Raw genomic sequence first — 14743 nt, 5'->3', positions numbered from 1 at the left:
GAAAGTGATTTTTACATAACCCTTTTAGCATTCATCTGTTAATGTCTTCTATGTGAGCGTCAACCCTGTTGAAAATACAAAGTAACCATTACTTGATCGTTGTTCTAAATGTTAGAGAAGATGGTTATATTTACCTTTCACTGACAACCTTTATTGTGTCCTTAAATTAGCTCGCCGTGTGGATCCCATAAGCGTAACAGTTTCACCAAAAGTCCTTCATGTTCTTTTGGACCAAAAAGCGCAGTTCACGTGCAGAGCAAAAAGTGTGACCGAGTACACTTTGCAATGGACTCAGGGCGTGAATGGAGCACTTCCCAATGGGGCCGAGAATGAAAATGGTGTTCTGACGATCGAACGTGCCCGGGCCATCCATGGAGGATCGTACACATGCACCGGTAAAAATGCCAACAACGAAGATATGGTGACCGTACAGCTGAGAATAGGAGGTAAGGGTGATCCACTTGGTTGCATGACTTCGGATATTTTGTAGTCTGTATGAAACTACTTCGTTTTTCTTTTTCAGTGACAAAGCCTCAGGTCCTCATAAGCCCTGCCAGTTTGAGTGTGCAAGAGGGAGACTCCGCTCAATTTCGTTGCTCTGCGTCGGGATTTCCAGCTCCTGAACTTCAGTGGCATGGTGGTCCTGGCGGTGAATTGCCACCGGAAGCGAGTACAGCCAATGGTAACGGGCTTTTGATATTTGATGCCGTGAAAAAAATTCACGAAGGAGAATACTTTTGTACAGCTTCCAATTTGGGAGGGATCTCCAGCACTGGAACATTCCTGAATGTCTCAGGTATGACGGCATTTTCAACTAGATTAGATTCCATTTTCCCACTGTGACAGTTCCTCTTTACCTTCTTTTTTTTTCGTAGCTCCTGGTACTGCCCCTATCATTTCGGTCGAGCCCAGTTCGCTGACTGTTTTGGAAGGTGAAGAAGCCTCGTTCCAGTGCTCGGCGATAGGGGACCCAAAACCCACAATTCGATGGTCACGTGAGAAGGGCCAGCTTCCTCCGTCCTCTACCTCTTCAAATGGTTTTCTACGCATTTTCCCCACAAAGCTTGAAGACGGAGGTGATTACGTTTGTACAGCAGCTAATACAATTGGAGTGGATGGATATTTGGTGACTCTCACTGTGGAGAGAGGTAAAGTGATTACCACCAGGATTAGTCTGTGATGCTGCCTTCTTTAAAAAGAGGTAGATGCGTGAGCTAAACAGAGTCGCACAAAGGCATATGGCGAGAGGTAGTGAAAAAAATTAAGAGTCCTACACAGTTCCTTACATGATCCCTGAACCGCAACTGATTCCAGACTGCAAAGGATTCCCAAACTGAAGCCGCCATGTTTACCACAAGTCAAGAAGTTGTTTCCAGTCCTCTCATGTTTAGTTCGGGTAACTTAAGTTGATCTTCCCGCCACTTTTTACGTGTACGGCTACCAGAAATTCACCGGTCATTCCGTGTGACGGAATCGGGGTCTCGAATAACAGTAAAGCGATTCTATTTAGCCTCCTTAAAAGACAACTTGTTAAAAGATAAAGATTGACGCTCACTCAAGTTACTCGTAGTCTCAAAGTTTTATCTTTCTTTAGATACCTCCGTCCCTCCAACTGCGTTGGTGTCACCGGCAAATCAAACTGTCCTTGAAGGTTCATCCACCAGCTTATCATGCCAAGTGACAGGAGATCCTTATCCCTCCATAGAGTGGAGGAAAGTTGGTGACGAGTTACCGGACAACCACTCAATTATTGGTGGATTATTGGTGATCTCAGAAATAACAAAAGAGGATGAGGGCATGTACCTATGCTTGGCCCAAAACAAGAAAGGTGTCAAACAAGTAACGGCTTTTATTAACGTCAGAAGTAAGTAAACAGCTCAACAATTGATCTTGGTGTTGGGAAGTAGCTCTGAACCACCCGTTTAGATATTTCGAAATAAATATTTATCGAGTTATGACAACCTAAACATTACTCGATATCAATAATGGGACGTCAAAGAGCTTAGTATTTGTTTTGCAATCAAGAAAGGAAGGTTATGTCAGGTCAGGTGACCTGTAGTTATTTTTTCTTTGCCGGTATGATGTGACCAAACATTGCTCAGGTTAGGTTACAAGTGATTAAGCATTTTTCTAATGTTGTTCGTTCATAGAATTGCCTTATTGATGGTACCACAACTCTCTTGATGGGATAAATTATATCTGTTTTCTGTTTTCCATAAACTTATCCTAACGACGCCTTTTTTTTCTGAACAACTGATTAAGGCGCGGCGCTAATGGTTTGTCATATTTACTTCAGGTAAAGTGTTGCCAAAGATAGAAATCATGCCGGCGAGAAGGTTAACCGTCACTGGAGGAGAAACAGTAATTTTCAGGTGTGTTGTTAAAGCTGGTAATCCTCCCCCTGCGGTGGTGTGGGAAACGGAAGAGAGTCAACCGTTGAACAGTAGCGATGATGGAGTGTTGGTGATCTCTCCAGCAAACGGTAACAGTCAGGGAAAGTACATTTGCAAGGCCACAAATGTAATGGGATCTGCTGAAGCTGTTGCTCTGCTGATTGTTCAAGGTAATCAGTGTTAATATGGATCATTGCTATTCTTTCAGTCTCATAAGCAAAAGGAAAGGTTTGGCTGGAACTGAATACTTTCCATATTAGGTGGATGCGATATGTGGCATATGTTATAACATGCAGTTATCGACGTCCGCATTTTTCACTTTCAGGTGAACCCAATATCATCACGACTCCTTCCAGTCCTGTTTCTGCGACAACTGGTAATACAGTCACCCTGGAATGCGCAGCCGCTGGAGACCCCCCTCCGTCGGTTGAGTGGATAAGTCCAGAGAGCTCTCGATCCAGTCTCCAAATAGTAGAAACTAGGATGGGTGTATTAAAACTCACCATCGAAGACGTAAGATTGGAAGACCAGGGAAATTACACCTGCCAGGCGACAAACATCGTGGGAATTAGAAGAGAAAGTGTCCAGTTGCTAGGTAAATATCTAACGTAGGTGTGGATGGCTTATTCTTTACAGGCTACAAATTTCTTACAATGCATAAAAATTTTCGAACTACGTTTCTATTTAGTTACTGTGGCCAACGAACCTCCAGAAGTTGTCGTGGAAACTTTGTACGAATCAGTTATCGAGGGTTACAAGATTGTGCTCCGCTGTAACTCGTCGGGTGTACCAACGCCAAGTATCACTTGGGAAAGAGTAGGCTCTAATTTACCCAGTGGTGCCTTAAATAGAAATGGAAATCTGACCATCCCATCTGTTGCCAGACGAGATGCTGGAATATATGCTTGTAAGGCTGTGAATGTTGAAGGAGAAGACGTCGTTAACGTTCAGTTGGAGGTGATAGGTAAGCAGATTCCATTCAACCTTAAGGGAAAAAAAGATCATCTACCAGATTTAAAGGAATATTTGCTTAAAATATATTTTTAACTTTATTCTCGCGTCGGCGGAGATAAATAATTGCTTGGGCACTGACTAAGGATTAATCTATAGTTTCATCTACTATAACGTCTAAGGACAAAGCAGAGACAGCTTCCTGGATACACGAGAATCCCAACAGACACGCAAGGATGTAACTCAGCTCAACTACTAATAATTTAGAAGTCAAACCCAATTTCTCAAATCCCAGTTAATTCGCCTAGACGTGGGGGTTGCTCCTCTAGTTATGTGACAAACTTAGCACTACCTTTTCTTTTCAACCGATTGCAGCCCCACCTCAAGTAGAAGTGACACCTTCCCAGAGAGCGGTTATTCAAGGAGATTCTCTGAGTTTGTTTTGCGTTGCCACACCATTAATTCCGGTTATATGGTCGAAAATAAACGGAAGTATAACTGGAGAAAGTGAAGTAGACAAGGGAAAACTGATCATTAAGAATGCGAGTGTGGAACACGCAGGGAAGTACCGTTGTCAAGCCTTCAATGCTGCAGGTTCCGATGAAGATTTTGCAATCGTAACAGTAGTCGGTGAGATACCATTTTGGTTCTCTGTTTTAGGAATATTGCTTCACGGTTATGGTTTTCCAGATCAAATATTCACCCGTCTTTTTTCTTGACTTTTTTGAGGCAGATCGATTTCATCTGTTCCGATGTTCACAGAGATGATGAATTAATCTTTTGAGAAGAAATATTCTTCCATAAATTTCCAGATACTGGAGCGAAAACGAAAGAGTGATAATAAATATTATTAATAATAGCGCAGGTAAATTTGAGAAGCAAAATCGAAAATATTCTTTTTTCTTTTCAGAATTGTAGAAAAGGTGATGTCAAAGCGCCCTGAAACGGCATGTAATCTGTGTTCTTGAGGCTCCTGGATATCGTTCTAGGCAAAACACTCATTAACCATTAAAGCAGTATAATATAAAGCAAACAGAGAGTTTTCCATTGAGTTCGCTACATCAGTGGGTGGCAATGTAATGGCGTCAGGGAACTTTAAGAGAGTTCACTCTCTATGGACTGAGTGTAAGATTCATACATTCTCTTATAGCTTTTTTACATTCTTCCTAGTTCGACCAACAGTAACTGTCTCGACAGAGTCCATGGTAGCGTCACCGAATTCCAATGTTACTTTCCGATGCAACGCATCTGGTATACCAGAACCTGTGATCACGTGGACAAAAGAAGGCACGAGTCTTCCACGGAGGCACTCATCTTTGCGTAATAAGTTGACGCTGACGCGTATTGTGAGTTCAGATGAAGGTCGCTATATTTGTACAGCTACCAATGCCGCAGGGTATTCACAAAAAGTTGTATATCTCTCAGTTGAAGGTTTGTACGCGTCGTTTGGTGTCAATTTAAAAACTACTCTTGCTAAATTGGGAATTATGAAGCCCTTATTTCACCTCAGATCACATATTGCCCCATAGTATGGCACCACTACCGCTCTTCCGACGACAGAAAAGTGGAGAGGCTGCAAGAGCGGGCATAAGGGGCCATTTGCTGTGATCCGAGTAGCTCGTACGAAGAACTATATAGAAAGCTAATTTTTTATCTTTGCTTGACCGCAGACTCCAAGACATTGCCTTATCAATGTTTAACGCCAAAAATAACTTAGTTCCAACATATTTAGCAAACCTATTAAGTTATAATATGGGCACGGATAACTCCAGGAATCAAGACGACTTTTCCTTGCCAAGATACAACGCCATTACGTTTAGGAGACACTTTTCTAAGATATAAGGGCTTGGTATAAGCTCCCAAAGTCGACTAAAATGACTAAGACCTCAGGGACCGGTTATCTACCCAAGGTCTAACTCAAACTACGGTTTTGCGTAATCAGTGGGCCTCAGACTTTCTTTCTAAGAGCATTGACTTAGGGAAATAAATGTCCTTACAGTGTTAGCTTTAAGCCCTCTTGACACAATTCGCAAAAGTAAATGTTCAGATAAAAGGTCCAGCTATATTGAGGATGTTTAGGACTCGCTTTTGTTAAACAATGGCTGAATTTGATGACCGGCCCTGAATGTTTTTAAAGTGAGAAAGCAAGACCTCACAATTATTTTCAGAATTAAATATAAGGATTCTTATCTATGTAATAATTAGTTCTTACTTTACATTTTTCTTTTAAAATTCATATTGAAATTGTGTGCAGAGATAATTAGCAGATCCTGTTAATGGCCGGGAGAGTCTTTTGTCTATTGATAGTTGTATTTTTACAATGACTCTAGATAGGTGTCCTCGGTTATTTTCCGCAATGAAACCAGAACGTAAGATACGTTAATAAAGTTGTTATTATTGCGTTAATTTCTTCAAATGACAGCTGCTTCAGGATTTTTATTTTATCGTTTCAAACGCTTTCAGGTCTAAAAGACTGCAGTGACACACAAATGAATTCGAAACCTTGTTAATTTATAGATTTCCCCACTGGAACTATAACGGGTGGATCCTCTGTAACAACTGTAGCTGTCGGTGGTTCCCTTACTCTCGAGTGTCAAGGAACAGGAATCCCAGAACCGGAGATCATGTGGTCACGTGTTGACGGTCCTTTGCCCAATGGAGTAACTACAGATGGTGGACTTCTTAATATTGTAAACGCTCAACTTTACCATGGAGGACCCTATGTTTGTAATGTCACCAACAAAGTAGGCTCTGTGCAATCCGAGATTGTTGTTTTAGTACAAGGTTCGTATATTTTATTGAAATATATCACGCTATTATTATGCAGCAACAGAAACCGCAGCAAAAATGACATCATCGATTTGTTTTCTCTGAGATTTACTGCATAGTGGTAACACCACCATCAACTATTCTGAGAATTTTGAGATGAATGTTTAGGCGACCATCAAAAATTTAGTATCAGGGATCTAAAAATGAGCGCAGACCACTCGTTATTGCCAAAGAATATCGCGCAAGAATACACAAGGTTGCAAACATCCATTCCCAGCTGCACATCACATTTGAATTTACCTTTCAGAGGCACCTAAGGTGACGGTTACGCCCCAAAAATCACGGGTAAAGCTCGGGGAGACAGGGGAATTTACTTGCATCGCCAGTGGCTCACCATTACCCAAGCTAACATGGCGAAAATTGAATGGTTCAGTTCCGATTTATGCCACAGTAAGTGATGGAGTACTTAGAATTCCTAATGTAACCCACCAAGATGCTGGGATATATTTCTGTGACGCTTCCAATGTCGAAGGATCAGCACAAGGAAATACAACTCTTGAGATAAAAGGTATTACTTGAAAACAAGTAATGGTGTTCTCAAGTTTTTATTTGTTTGTTTTTGTACTGAACAAAGTAGATATAGAGTCAATTTAAAACTAGCAAAGTATCACTCCGGACAGATACTGGTCAACAACTCGTAAAACTCGAAGATTTCATTAAGGTTTAAAAAAAAGTAATGGATTTCAGTCCTCGAATAATTGGCTTGTCGCAAAAGATTTCTACTGACAGGCTGTATTCTTTGTCCGTAGTGACCGTGCCCCGTTTTACTCAGAGGCCACTATCATACCTCAGCGTACCAACATTAACTAAAGAGCCGCTTAATTTTACGGTGGAGATTGTGTTTACACCAGAGATGGCAGACGGCCTCATATTTTACAACGATCAGTTTACCAACGGTTCTGTAGGAGACTTTATATCATTTGGAATGTCGAATGGATTTGCTGAGTTTAGGTTAGTGGCAATTACACAGTTCTGTAGTGGTTTTCGATTGCGTGTCGTTGGCACCAAAAAAAAGTTATCAAAGTGGCCCATCGGAAGGAAGAATCGGTAAGAACTGAACTGAAAGGAACCGAGGTGAACGGTCCCTTTGCCGGTGGCGCGAATTTTCTCCACCAATCATATACTGCAGTATCGCTAAAACAGTTCAATCCCAAATCATGTTTGGCACATTGCTATCGAGACGTTTGACAGGATATAGCGCCCATCCATCTCCTGTCTTGACTCCTGTCTAACACATTTTTCCTGCAATCAAATTTTCTCTTACCGGTAGGTTCAACCTTGGCTTCGAGCCTGCCATCATAAGAAGCCACCAACCTCTGCGTCTTTACGAGTGGCATTCAGTCATTCTATCACGTAACGGGAAGGTTGGAAATCTGACTGTTGATAGCAAGTCACCTGTTACAGGAATTTCCAAGGGAGGTAGTACAGGACTGAACTTAAACCAAGATTTATACATCGGGGGAGTCCCTGATTTTTTGTCGATAAGTACGCTGGCAGGCTTCAAGTCTGGGTTCATTGGCTGCTTAAGCTACTTGATGGTTGATGGAAACGTTGTAAATCTTGGTGAGCGAGTAAAGTTCATTCGCTATTTAATTCTCCTTCTGTCTGTCAAGCAACTTAGTCTCCAAAATTGCCTTAAACGAAAGGAAATGGCACACAGTGTCTTCCCACCTCACAGAAAAGTGTTGCAGAGTGTGCTGTTTTTTATTTGGTTTGTGTTTTTTTTCTTCATCAATTTTTCAGGGAAATTGGTAATGTAAAATATAACTTTGAGATATGTCCAGAAATGATTGAAGTAACCACGATGGCGAAAATTCGTCAAATCCGCCAAGCTAAGTTCGCTTTGATGGATTTGACTAAAATTCGTCCATCCCGCCGAGCTGATTTCGCTTTGACGAATTTGAAAAAAATTCGCCAAAATCGTCAATTCCATGAACATTTACTCGGTTTGACAAAGTTTCGTCAAATTTGCCATTTTCGTTACTACGTGCATTTCTGGACACAAGTGAAGATAAGGTTGTTTATCCCCTTTTAAACTGATTTCTCGGTAGGATATCAAAAAAATTTTAATCTAATCGTACAGATTAAGGAGTAACATGAAATTCTGTTTCATAAAAAAACCTGTTATTAATTGTACTTATGGACTTCATCACTCGCTTTCATTTTTTTCAATATGTTTGCAAACGGAGTTCATTGATGTGTACTTGTCTTGTTTGATGTAACCGATCAACCTTAAATGTCATGTTCATAGGAGATCCCATTAACCATATGGGCTTGGAAGATTGTAACGTTTGCGAGACAAGGCCTTGCAACAACGGTGGCACATGTGAAGAGGTTCCGGGAGCCTGGGGCTTTGTCTGCAGTTGTAGGCCCGGCTATTCAGGAAGAACTTGTCAAGATGCTGGACAGCAGTGTTCTCCCGGAGTTTGCAACGAAGGCCGTTGTGAGAATATCGGCGACGAAGGTTTTAAGTGTATATGTCCAGCAGGTTACTCAGGGGAGAGATGCGAGGAAGGTTTGTTGGTGCTTAGAAATTATAAAACGGGGTAATCCATGACATAAAATAACTTCTTATACCGAGCGGTATTCCTAACCGTAGTGGCACAAATGCGTGGAACAGGAAGCTCTATTTGATATTCCTGTTTCCAACGAACGCTTTTTCTTGATTTCCACCACTTTATTTTTCGAGGATTATTGTGTTATATTCTGTAGCTCAACCTTAAGTATCGTTAGATATCACCTTTTGGTGCGAAAGGGTAAAAAGATATTTCCAGTGTTACCAATAATGGTCGACCCTATGAAGTGATATTGCATCGAGTGCTCTTTAATGAGACCCTTTTCACCACTGGTATTAGTCAGCTATTTCTGACCACGTGTACGCTGATTCATTTCAAAGTATGGCTTGTTATTCTCCTTATGAAGTTTATCTTTTTTCACTTTTTGCAGGAGCTCTCATAGAGACGCCTATGTTCGATGGGCATTCCTTTATGTCATTTCCGGGAATCGAAGGCGCTCTCCAACAATTAAAACTCGTAATCAGATTCATGATTCATAAATCAGGAAACATGCTTCTGTTATACAATGGTCAGAGGCAGTTCCCTCAGCGTGGAGACTTCATTTCTTTGGCCATTATTGGTGGAAAAGTTGAGTTTAGGTTTGATTTGGGAAGTGGTCCTGGAATTGTGCGAAGCGCAAGAAATATTACTGTTGGACAATGGCACACAGTTCACGCGGAACGTACGCTGGATGAAGGCTCGCTAACACTTGACAACGATCCACCTGTAACAGACGACTCCCCATGCTGCACAAAGGGGTTGAATCTTGCATTAAACTTATTCATAGGAGGCGTCGAGGACTTCGCAGTGATAGACACACGTAAAGTTGGCGTCGGCTCCGGACTAGTTGGTTGTATATCTGCCATGTCTGTAGATGGCAGAGAGATGAACTTGATAAAGTCAAACCTTGAACTGCGTAATATCACGCAGTGTACAGAATGTTTGTTACCCTGTGAAATAGAACCCTGTCTAAACAATGCCACGTGTCTACCAATTGGTAAGATTAGTTACAGTTGTTCGTGTGCTCAGGGGTACACTGGACGACATTGCGAGGTTCCTTTGGTTGGACCACTGAGGAACAATACTTGTCTCAATAACGGTGTACTCCTACCCACCTCGGATAGCATATGTTCCTGTCCGTTAGGCTTTAGAGGAGATAGATGCCAGAATGGTAAGCGTTTATTAAGAGGCGGCGCTAATTTGCATTAGACGACACTAGTCCGTGAAGAAAAGTGTCCACATAAATATTTTCACCAACCTTTTGTTACAGAACACATATGAGGCCACCGCCTCAGTTATCGGAACCACTTTGCCATTATGTCTTCACTCATATACAGCATTTTGGACTAACCACAATTTCCATCCATATTTTTACATTTCGCATTTACATGATAATATAATTTTAGTAAACTTATTTTCATAATCTTCTTTTTTCATGTGCGTCGTCTTAGTCATTAAGCATGAAGCAATTTGTGTTCCATTGTAGTTTTTCAACTCGGTGACAGTGCAGCCTTTAACGGAAATGGCTACTTACAGTTTCCAAGCTCTACGATGCGAGGACCTAGGTAAGACTTGGAGTTTTCCTTTCCTTAGTGCGCATTTCCAAGAGGTTAAAACGAGAACTTTTGTGCTGTTTGAAGAAGGAATTGTTCGACTTTTTTTCGTTATTTATAGGGTAGTAAAACCAGATTACATGTCATTAGAGATAAAAACCAACGCCGAGAATGGAGTCATCATATGGCAAGGCCAGGTTGGTGTTGATTATTTTTATTCAAGAAAAATAGCTCTCACAGATATCACGAAAGGTAACAAATCTTTCCCATTCTAAAAGGACACTAAACCGGTTAATTTTCCATCTTTCTCATAGAGAGGAGATCACTTCGCAATTGGCTTAAGGGAAGGTCGCTTGGAGTTCAGGTCAGTCTAGCTTGTGCCTTTCTTTCACGCTGTGAACATGAAGTATAAATGATGGGAAGGCAAAGTACGTTGTGAGAACTTAAATCTCGAGATTGGTACTTAATATTTTCACTTGTACAGTTAAAGGTGGCTACTAATGCTTTATTTTTCTAATCAGATTCGAGCTTGGCTCTGGCCCTGCTATTCTCAGATCCTCGTTACCAGTCAACGACGGGGAGTGGCACTCAATCGAGGTTTTCAGGTAAGGAAGCCTGCGCATCGGATTAATCATAGCTATACAGGAGGAAGTGTGTCCTTTCCTCGTAAAGTCGTTGGCTGAGGGTTAGTAGTAGGATCACTCGAGTCCTAGACTGACCCACAAGCATAAGGCCGCTTCGAACCCTTCTTTAAGGGGAAAAGGAGCTGATTTCTCTTCTTGCACGGTTTTTAGGAGTTACATGGAGGGCTCCTTAATAGTGGATGATCAAGAACCAGTCAATGGTACATCTGTCGTAGGAAGTAGGGGACTGAATATCCAGGGGTCTATATTAGTAGGTGAGTAGCTTTATTAAGAAGAGTTGACTTGACCATCAGGGAAGTAGTTCTAGTTTTAAAGAGAGCCCAAGTAGACTGTCGACCGCACCAGGCATCCCACATTTGTTGTACTCCACAAAACCTCCGGTGGCTTCATTAATTTCAAGAAGTGCATAAAGACAAGAGGTCATAAAAGGCGATCATGAGTCTCGTTGAGAAGATTTACCAAGATATTCACGAAATAAAAGAGGAAAAAGGGCAAAAGCGGGATCTTACGCTAGGGTCTGAATTTCATGTGGGGTAATGTCACGTTCTTTTGTAACTATCAATTCTTACTTTTCCGACGAAAAGGGGTCACATGTATTCTCAGACCTTCAATTAAGAAGAGTAGAACTAGTGTTTTTCTTATCACTACTTCATTTGAAACATCTTATGACAGGAGGAGGTGAAAACATCGCGGAAATGACTTTCAACAAATACGATACCGGCTTCCTAGGCTGTGTAAGGAACGTTTACTTCAAGACCAGGAAAATTAAACTTCAAGCTGACGCTTCTGGCGGCTGGAACGTTATTCCTTGTGATGGCTAGTTCTCTAAGATCTAATATGATACGACTAACATCGCATATTACAGAAATTCTTTGAACTAAGCCGCTGTTGGGTTGTTTTTCATTCTGGAAGATGGATGGTGAACTTCAATGCTTTTTTCGCGTTTCAGTTTGTTCAGCCATGCAAGCTTTATGGGCGATGCCTAACATGTCAAATTATTCACTGCTAACTTAACAATGTTTTAGACCAGGCGTTTGAACTGATGAAAATCGTGTCATCTTCTGAACTTTCCTCGATCCATTTGGAGAATATAAAGTATTGATGGAAGTCCTTGGTGGGATGAACACACTGGCTGAAGGCACAGTTCATTATTTGTCTTGCTGATTATACACGTTTGCCTCTACGCTTCAGCCAGAAGTTGATTCGTTTTCTGAAGAGGGGTCGTGGTTTGCTAGATCCACTGATGGAGAGTTCTGTGAACATCAATTTTTAACGAGTTCCTCCTGAATTTTCTATAAATAACTTAACTTTAAGAGTCTATCTATATATTCATATAGAAAGCTTGATATGAACAAATTATTTGCCCTCTTTTTCTTCAACCACAATATATCACAAGATTTGCAACCTACCTGTTGGGGCGCTGCGTGACGCAGTCGTGATCTAGCAATAACTGAAAACCGCAGTTTTGTGAGCTCGTGAGGAGATTTGGACAGATACACTTAACTTATACATGTCGAGGGTACGTTGTAGGTATCTGGACGATACGTACAGTCGTTTTTATAAATCGCTTCCCAGTTTATTCATGTATGTCTTAAATACTGGATTCCAGGAATTCTCCTTGTATATTATAGACCTCGTTTCAACGGCTTTTAAAAATGCAGGCGTTGTCCTCGGGCACTCAAAGTTTTTCAACCTATAACTAAAAAAAAACATTGTTCTCGGATAATTTTACTTTTGTAGCTCGAAGTATTGTTTTGCAAAGGTTACAAATGGAACGTGTCTCCAAGATTTCCGCTGAATACTTGTCTTGGGTTTTTCATGCCGATTATAAGGTGGGCACGTTATATATCACTACGCGAATATGTTTTTTTAAACGATTTATTTACAAGGAAATATCCTTCTCCACTTGTACCTTTTAAGTTTTCAACACTGAGGTCTCCCAATCAACTTCTGCTTTTCTATTGTCTCCACAAAAAAGACATATTGTCTATATATACTTTCCAAAAGAAGCAGATTTAAAAATAATAAAAAAAATAAAGCCTTTATTTGAGAAAAAAACAAGTAAAGGAGCAAAGGAGAAGAATTGAAGTCAATGTTTCAGTAACTTAATGAAAAGAAGATTATTCCTATCAGAAATGAGTAAAGAATGTATGGCTGTTCCATCCCACTCACACTTGCCCTATCAACTTACACGCCGTTGTTTAGAGGATTATAAGAAGAAATAGCTTTTAAGCTATAAAAGATTAAAAGCTTTCGTTTAAAAGTGTAAAAGAAATTCACACTTTCAGTGTCGATCGGCAATTTGTTCTAAGCGAGGAACAACATTCAATTTAAATCCCAATAAGTTTTGAGATATATGACGTCATTGTATATGGGTTACTTCTCAGTAGCTAGTATCTGATTTACGTAGAGCTACTTTGGAATAAGGCTGAAGAGGACGTGGCCATGCAGAAAAAGTTCAACGGTCAAGAAAAACTTCAAATTCAAGAGGAGCTGGCTTCATTACGGGAAGAAGTTTAGAGTATTTGGGGGGTGTCTGAAAGACTCCATGCAGTCTTCTAGTGAAATGAAGGAATGGTAGATAAAGAATAACGGGTTACGCGATTTTTATAAATTTGGTCCTCGAGAGAGGCAAATGACAAAAAGGGCAAATAAAGGTACTCCCATTTGCCTTCTAATCGTTTCAAGAGAAGCAGTCCATGTACCCGGTGCTAGTCGATGTAACACGTCAAACACCTCTAAAAATGGGAGAACACACCTTTCCTGGCGAGGACTCGACACCTGACGCGGCCTAATGCAAATTCTAATTGTAACGAGTAGTAACTTGTTAGTTAGAAAAAGAATGGGATGGAGCAGAGTTCAATTCCAACGCGTGCGGTAATTCCATGCTTGTGGAAGAATGTACTGTTGCCGCCAAAAATTCGTTCGGCGCGTTTCTCATTGCGAATTCGTGCTCTTCTATTGTCACATCTTCATTAGAGCTTTTTGTTCTACGTGCATAATTTTTACCCGCTTAATTTTCCTTTGTGTGTCTCGCTTGTATAAATTTTTCACCGTGGATTTTATTCATTGAGATCTATCGTTTACTGTTTAAGCCGTCTAACTGTTTAAACTGTCTCTGTTCATCGCTTTAAAACGTCTTGAATTTGCCGTTTTCTCCGGATATCGTACAACGTTTGTAAGTGTCTTTTTCTGTCCTTTATTTTTGTTTTCTCGTTTGCAAATCTCTTGCTCGTTACCGAATCGATCGTAGACCTTGCCAGTGAAATCGAAAACTCATCCGATGCCACCATCACTATTTCAGAGCTTACTTTTGGAAGGGATGGATTCAATAGAGCAGTGAAGAAAGCGAGCAAACATCTAAAAGAGCTACTGCCGTCAGACTGGATGGAAACTTATCCAGCACCAAAAGATCGCAGAGAGTGATTTGGACAAGGGACGATCAAGTCTTAATTTCAAAGGTGATTAAAACATTTTTCAAAACTTAAAAACAACCTTAGAGTAAAAATACGCGCTCTCCACGAATTTCGTGCCTGGTAAGTGCACCAAATGCAACACAGAATTTCGTACGAAAACTGAAAGGGGTAGAGAGCCGATCTCACTTTTGCCATTTCAAAGTGGTTTTGAATAGGCCTCTTTTAATATCAATGCATTAGTTACTCATACAGAAGATCTTAGAATTTTTCTGGAACTATACAAAACAGACATATCATTGATTAATGAGACTAAGCTCAATGAGACCGTAAGAGACGATGAGGTCGACATCTTGGGATACGATATAACTCGACGTGACAGAATAACACAGGCTGGGGGATAAG

The 14743-nt window shown here is 40.8% G+C and overlaps 1 protein-coding gene across 1 annotated transcript in view; it reads left to right on the top strand.

Annotated features, from left to right (window-relative positions):
- LOC131793817 (basement membrane-specific heparan sulfate proteoglycan core protein) overlaps window positions 1–13461 on the top strand; it is a 35996-nt gene extending 22535 nt beyond the window's left edge. The window contains exons 33-53 of the mRNA XM_066171884.1: window positions 171–446; window positions 524–796; window positions 876–1148; window positions 1595–1864; window positions 2297–2563; window positions 2719–2988; window positions 3082–3357; window positions 3720–3974; window positions 4515–4775; window positions 5862–6128; window positions 6421–6681; window positions 6923–7124; window positions 7444–7736; window positions 8425–8688; window positions 9120–9899; window positions 10215–10293; window positions 10403–10478; window positions 10596–10645; window positions 10803–10886; window positions 11076–11179; window positions 11598–13461. Coding sequence (XP_066027981.1) covers window positions 171–446; window positions 524–796; window positions 876–1148; window positions 1595–1864; window positions 2297–2563; window positions 2719–2988; window positions 3082–3357; window positions 3720–3974; window positions 4515–4775; window positions 5862–6128; window positions 6421–6681; window positions 6923–7124; window positions 7444–7736; window positions 8425–8688; window positions 9120–9899; window positions 10215–10293; window positions 10403–10478; window positions 10596–10645; window positions 10803–10886; window positions 11076–11179; window positions 11598–11746 — 5030 coding nt within the window. The 3' untranslated portion in view covers window positions 11747–13461. The remainder of the gene's footprint in view (window positions 1–170; window positions 447–523; window positions 797–875; window positions 1149–1594; window positions 1865–2296; window positions 2564–2718; window positions 2989–3081; window positions 3358–3719; window positions 3975–4514; window positions 4776–5861; window positions 6129–6420; window positions 6682–6922; window positions 7125–7443; window positions 7737–8424; window positions 8689–9119; window positions 9900–10214; window positions 10294–10402; window positions 10479–10595; window positions 10646–10802; window positions 10887–11075; window positions 11180–11597) is intronic.
- Window positions 13462–14743: the final 1282 nt, after the last annotated feature.

This window comes from Pocillopora verrucosa, chromosome 9, assembly GCF_036669915.1.
Source record: "Pocillopora verrucosa isolate sample1 chromosome 9, ASM3666991v2, whole genome shotgun sequence".
NCBI classification, from domain to species: Eukaryota; Metazoa; Cnidaria; class Anthozoa; order Scleractinia; family Pocilloporidae; genus Pocillopora; species Pocillopora verrucosa.
Note: the sequence above shows the minus strand (reverse complement) of the source record. Positions and strands in the feature narration are given on the sequence as shown.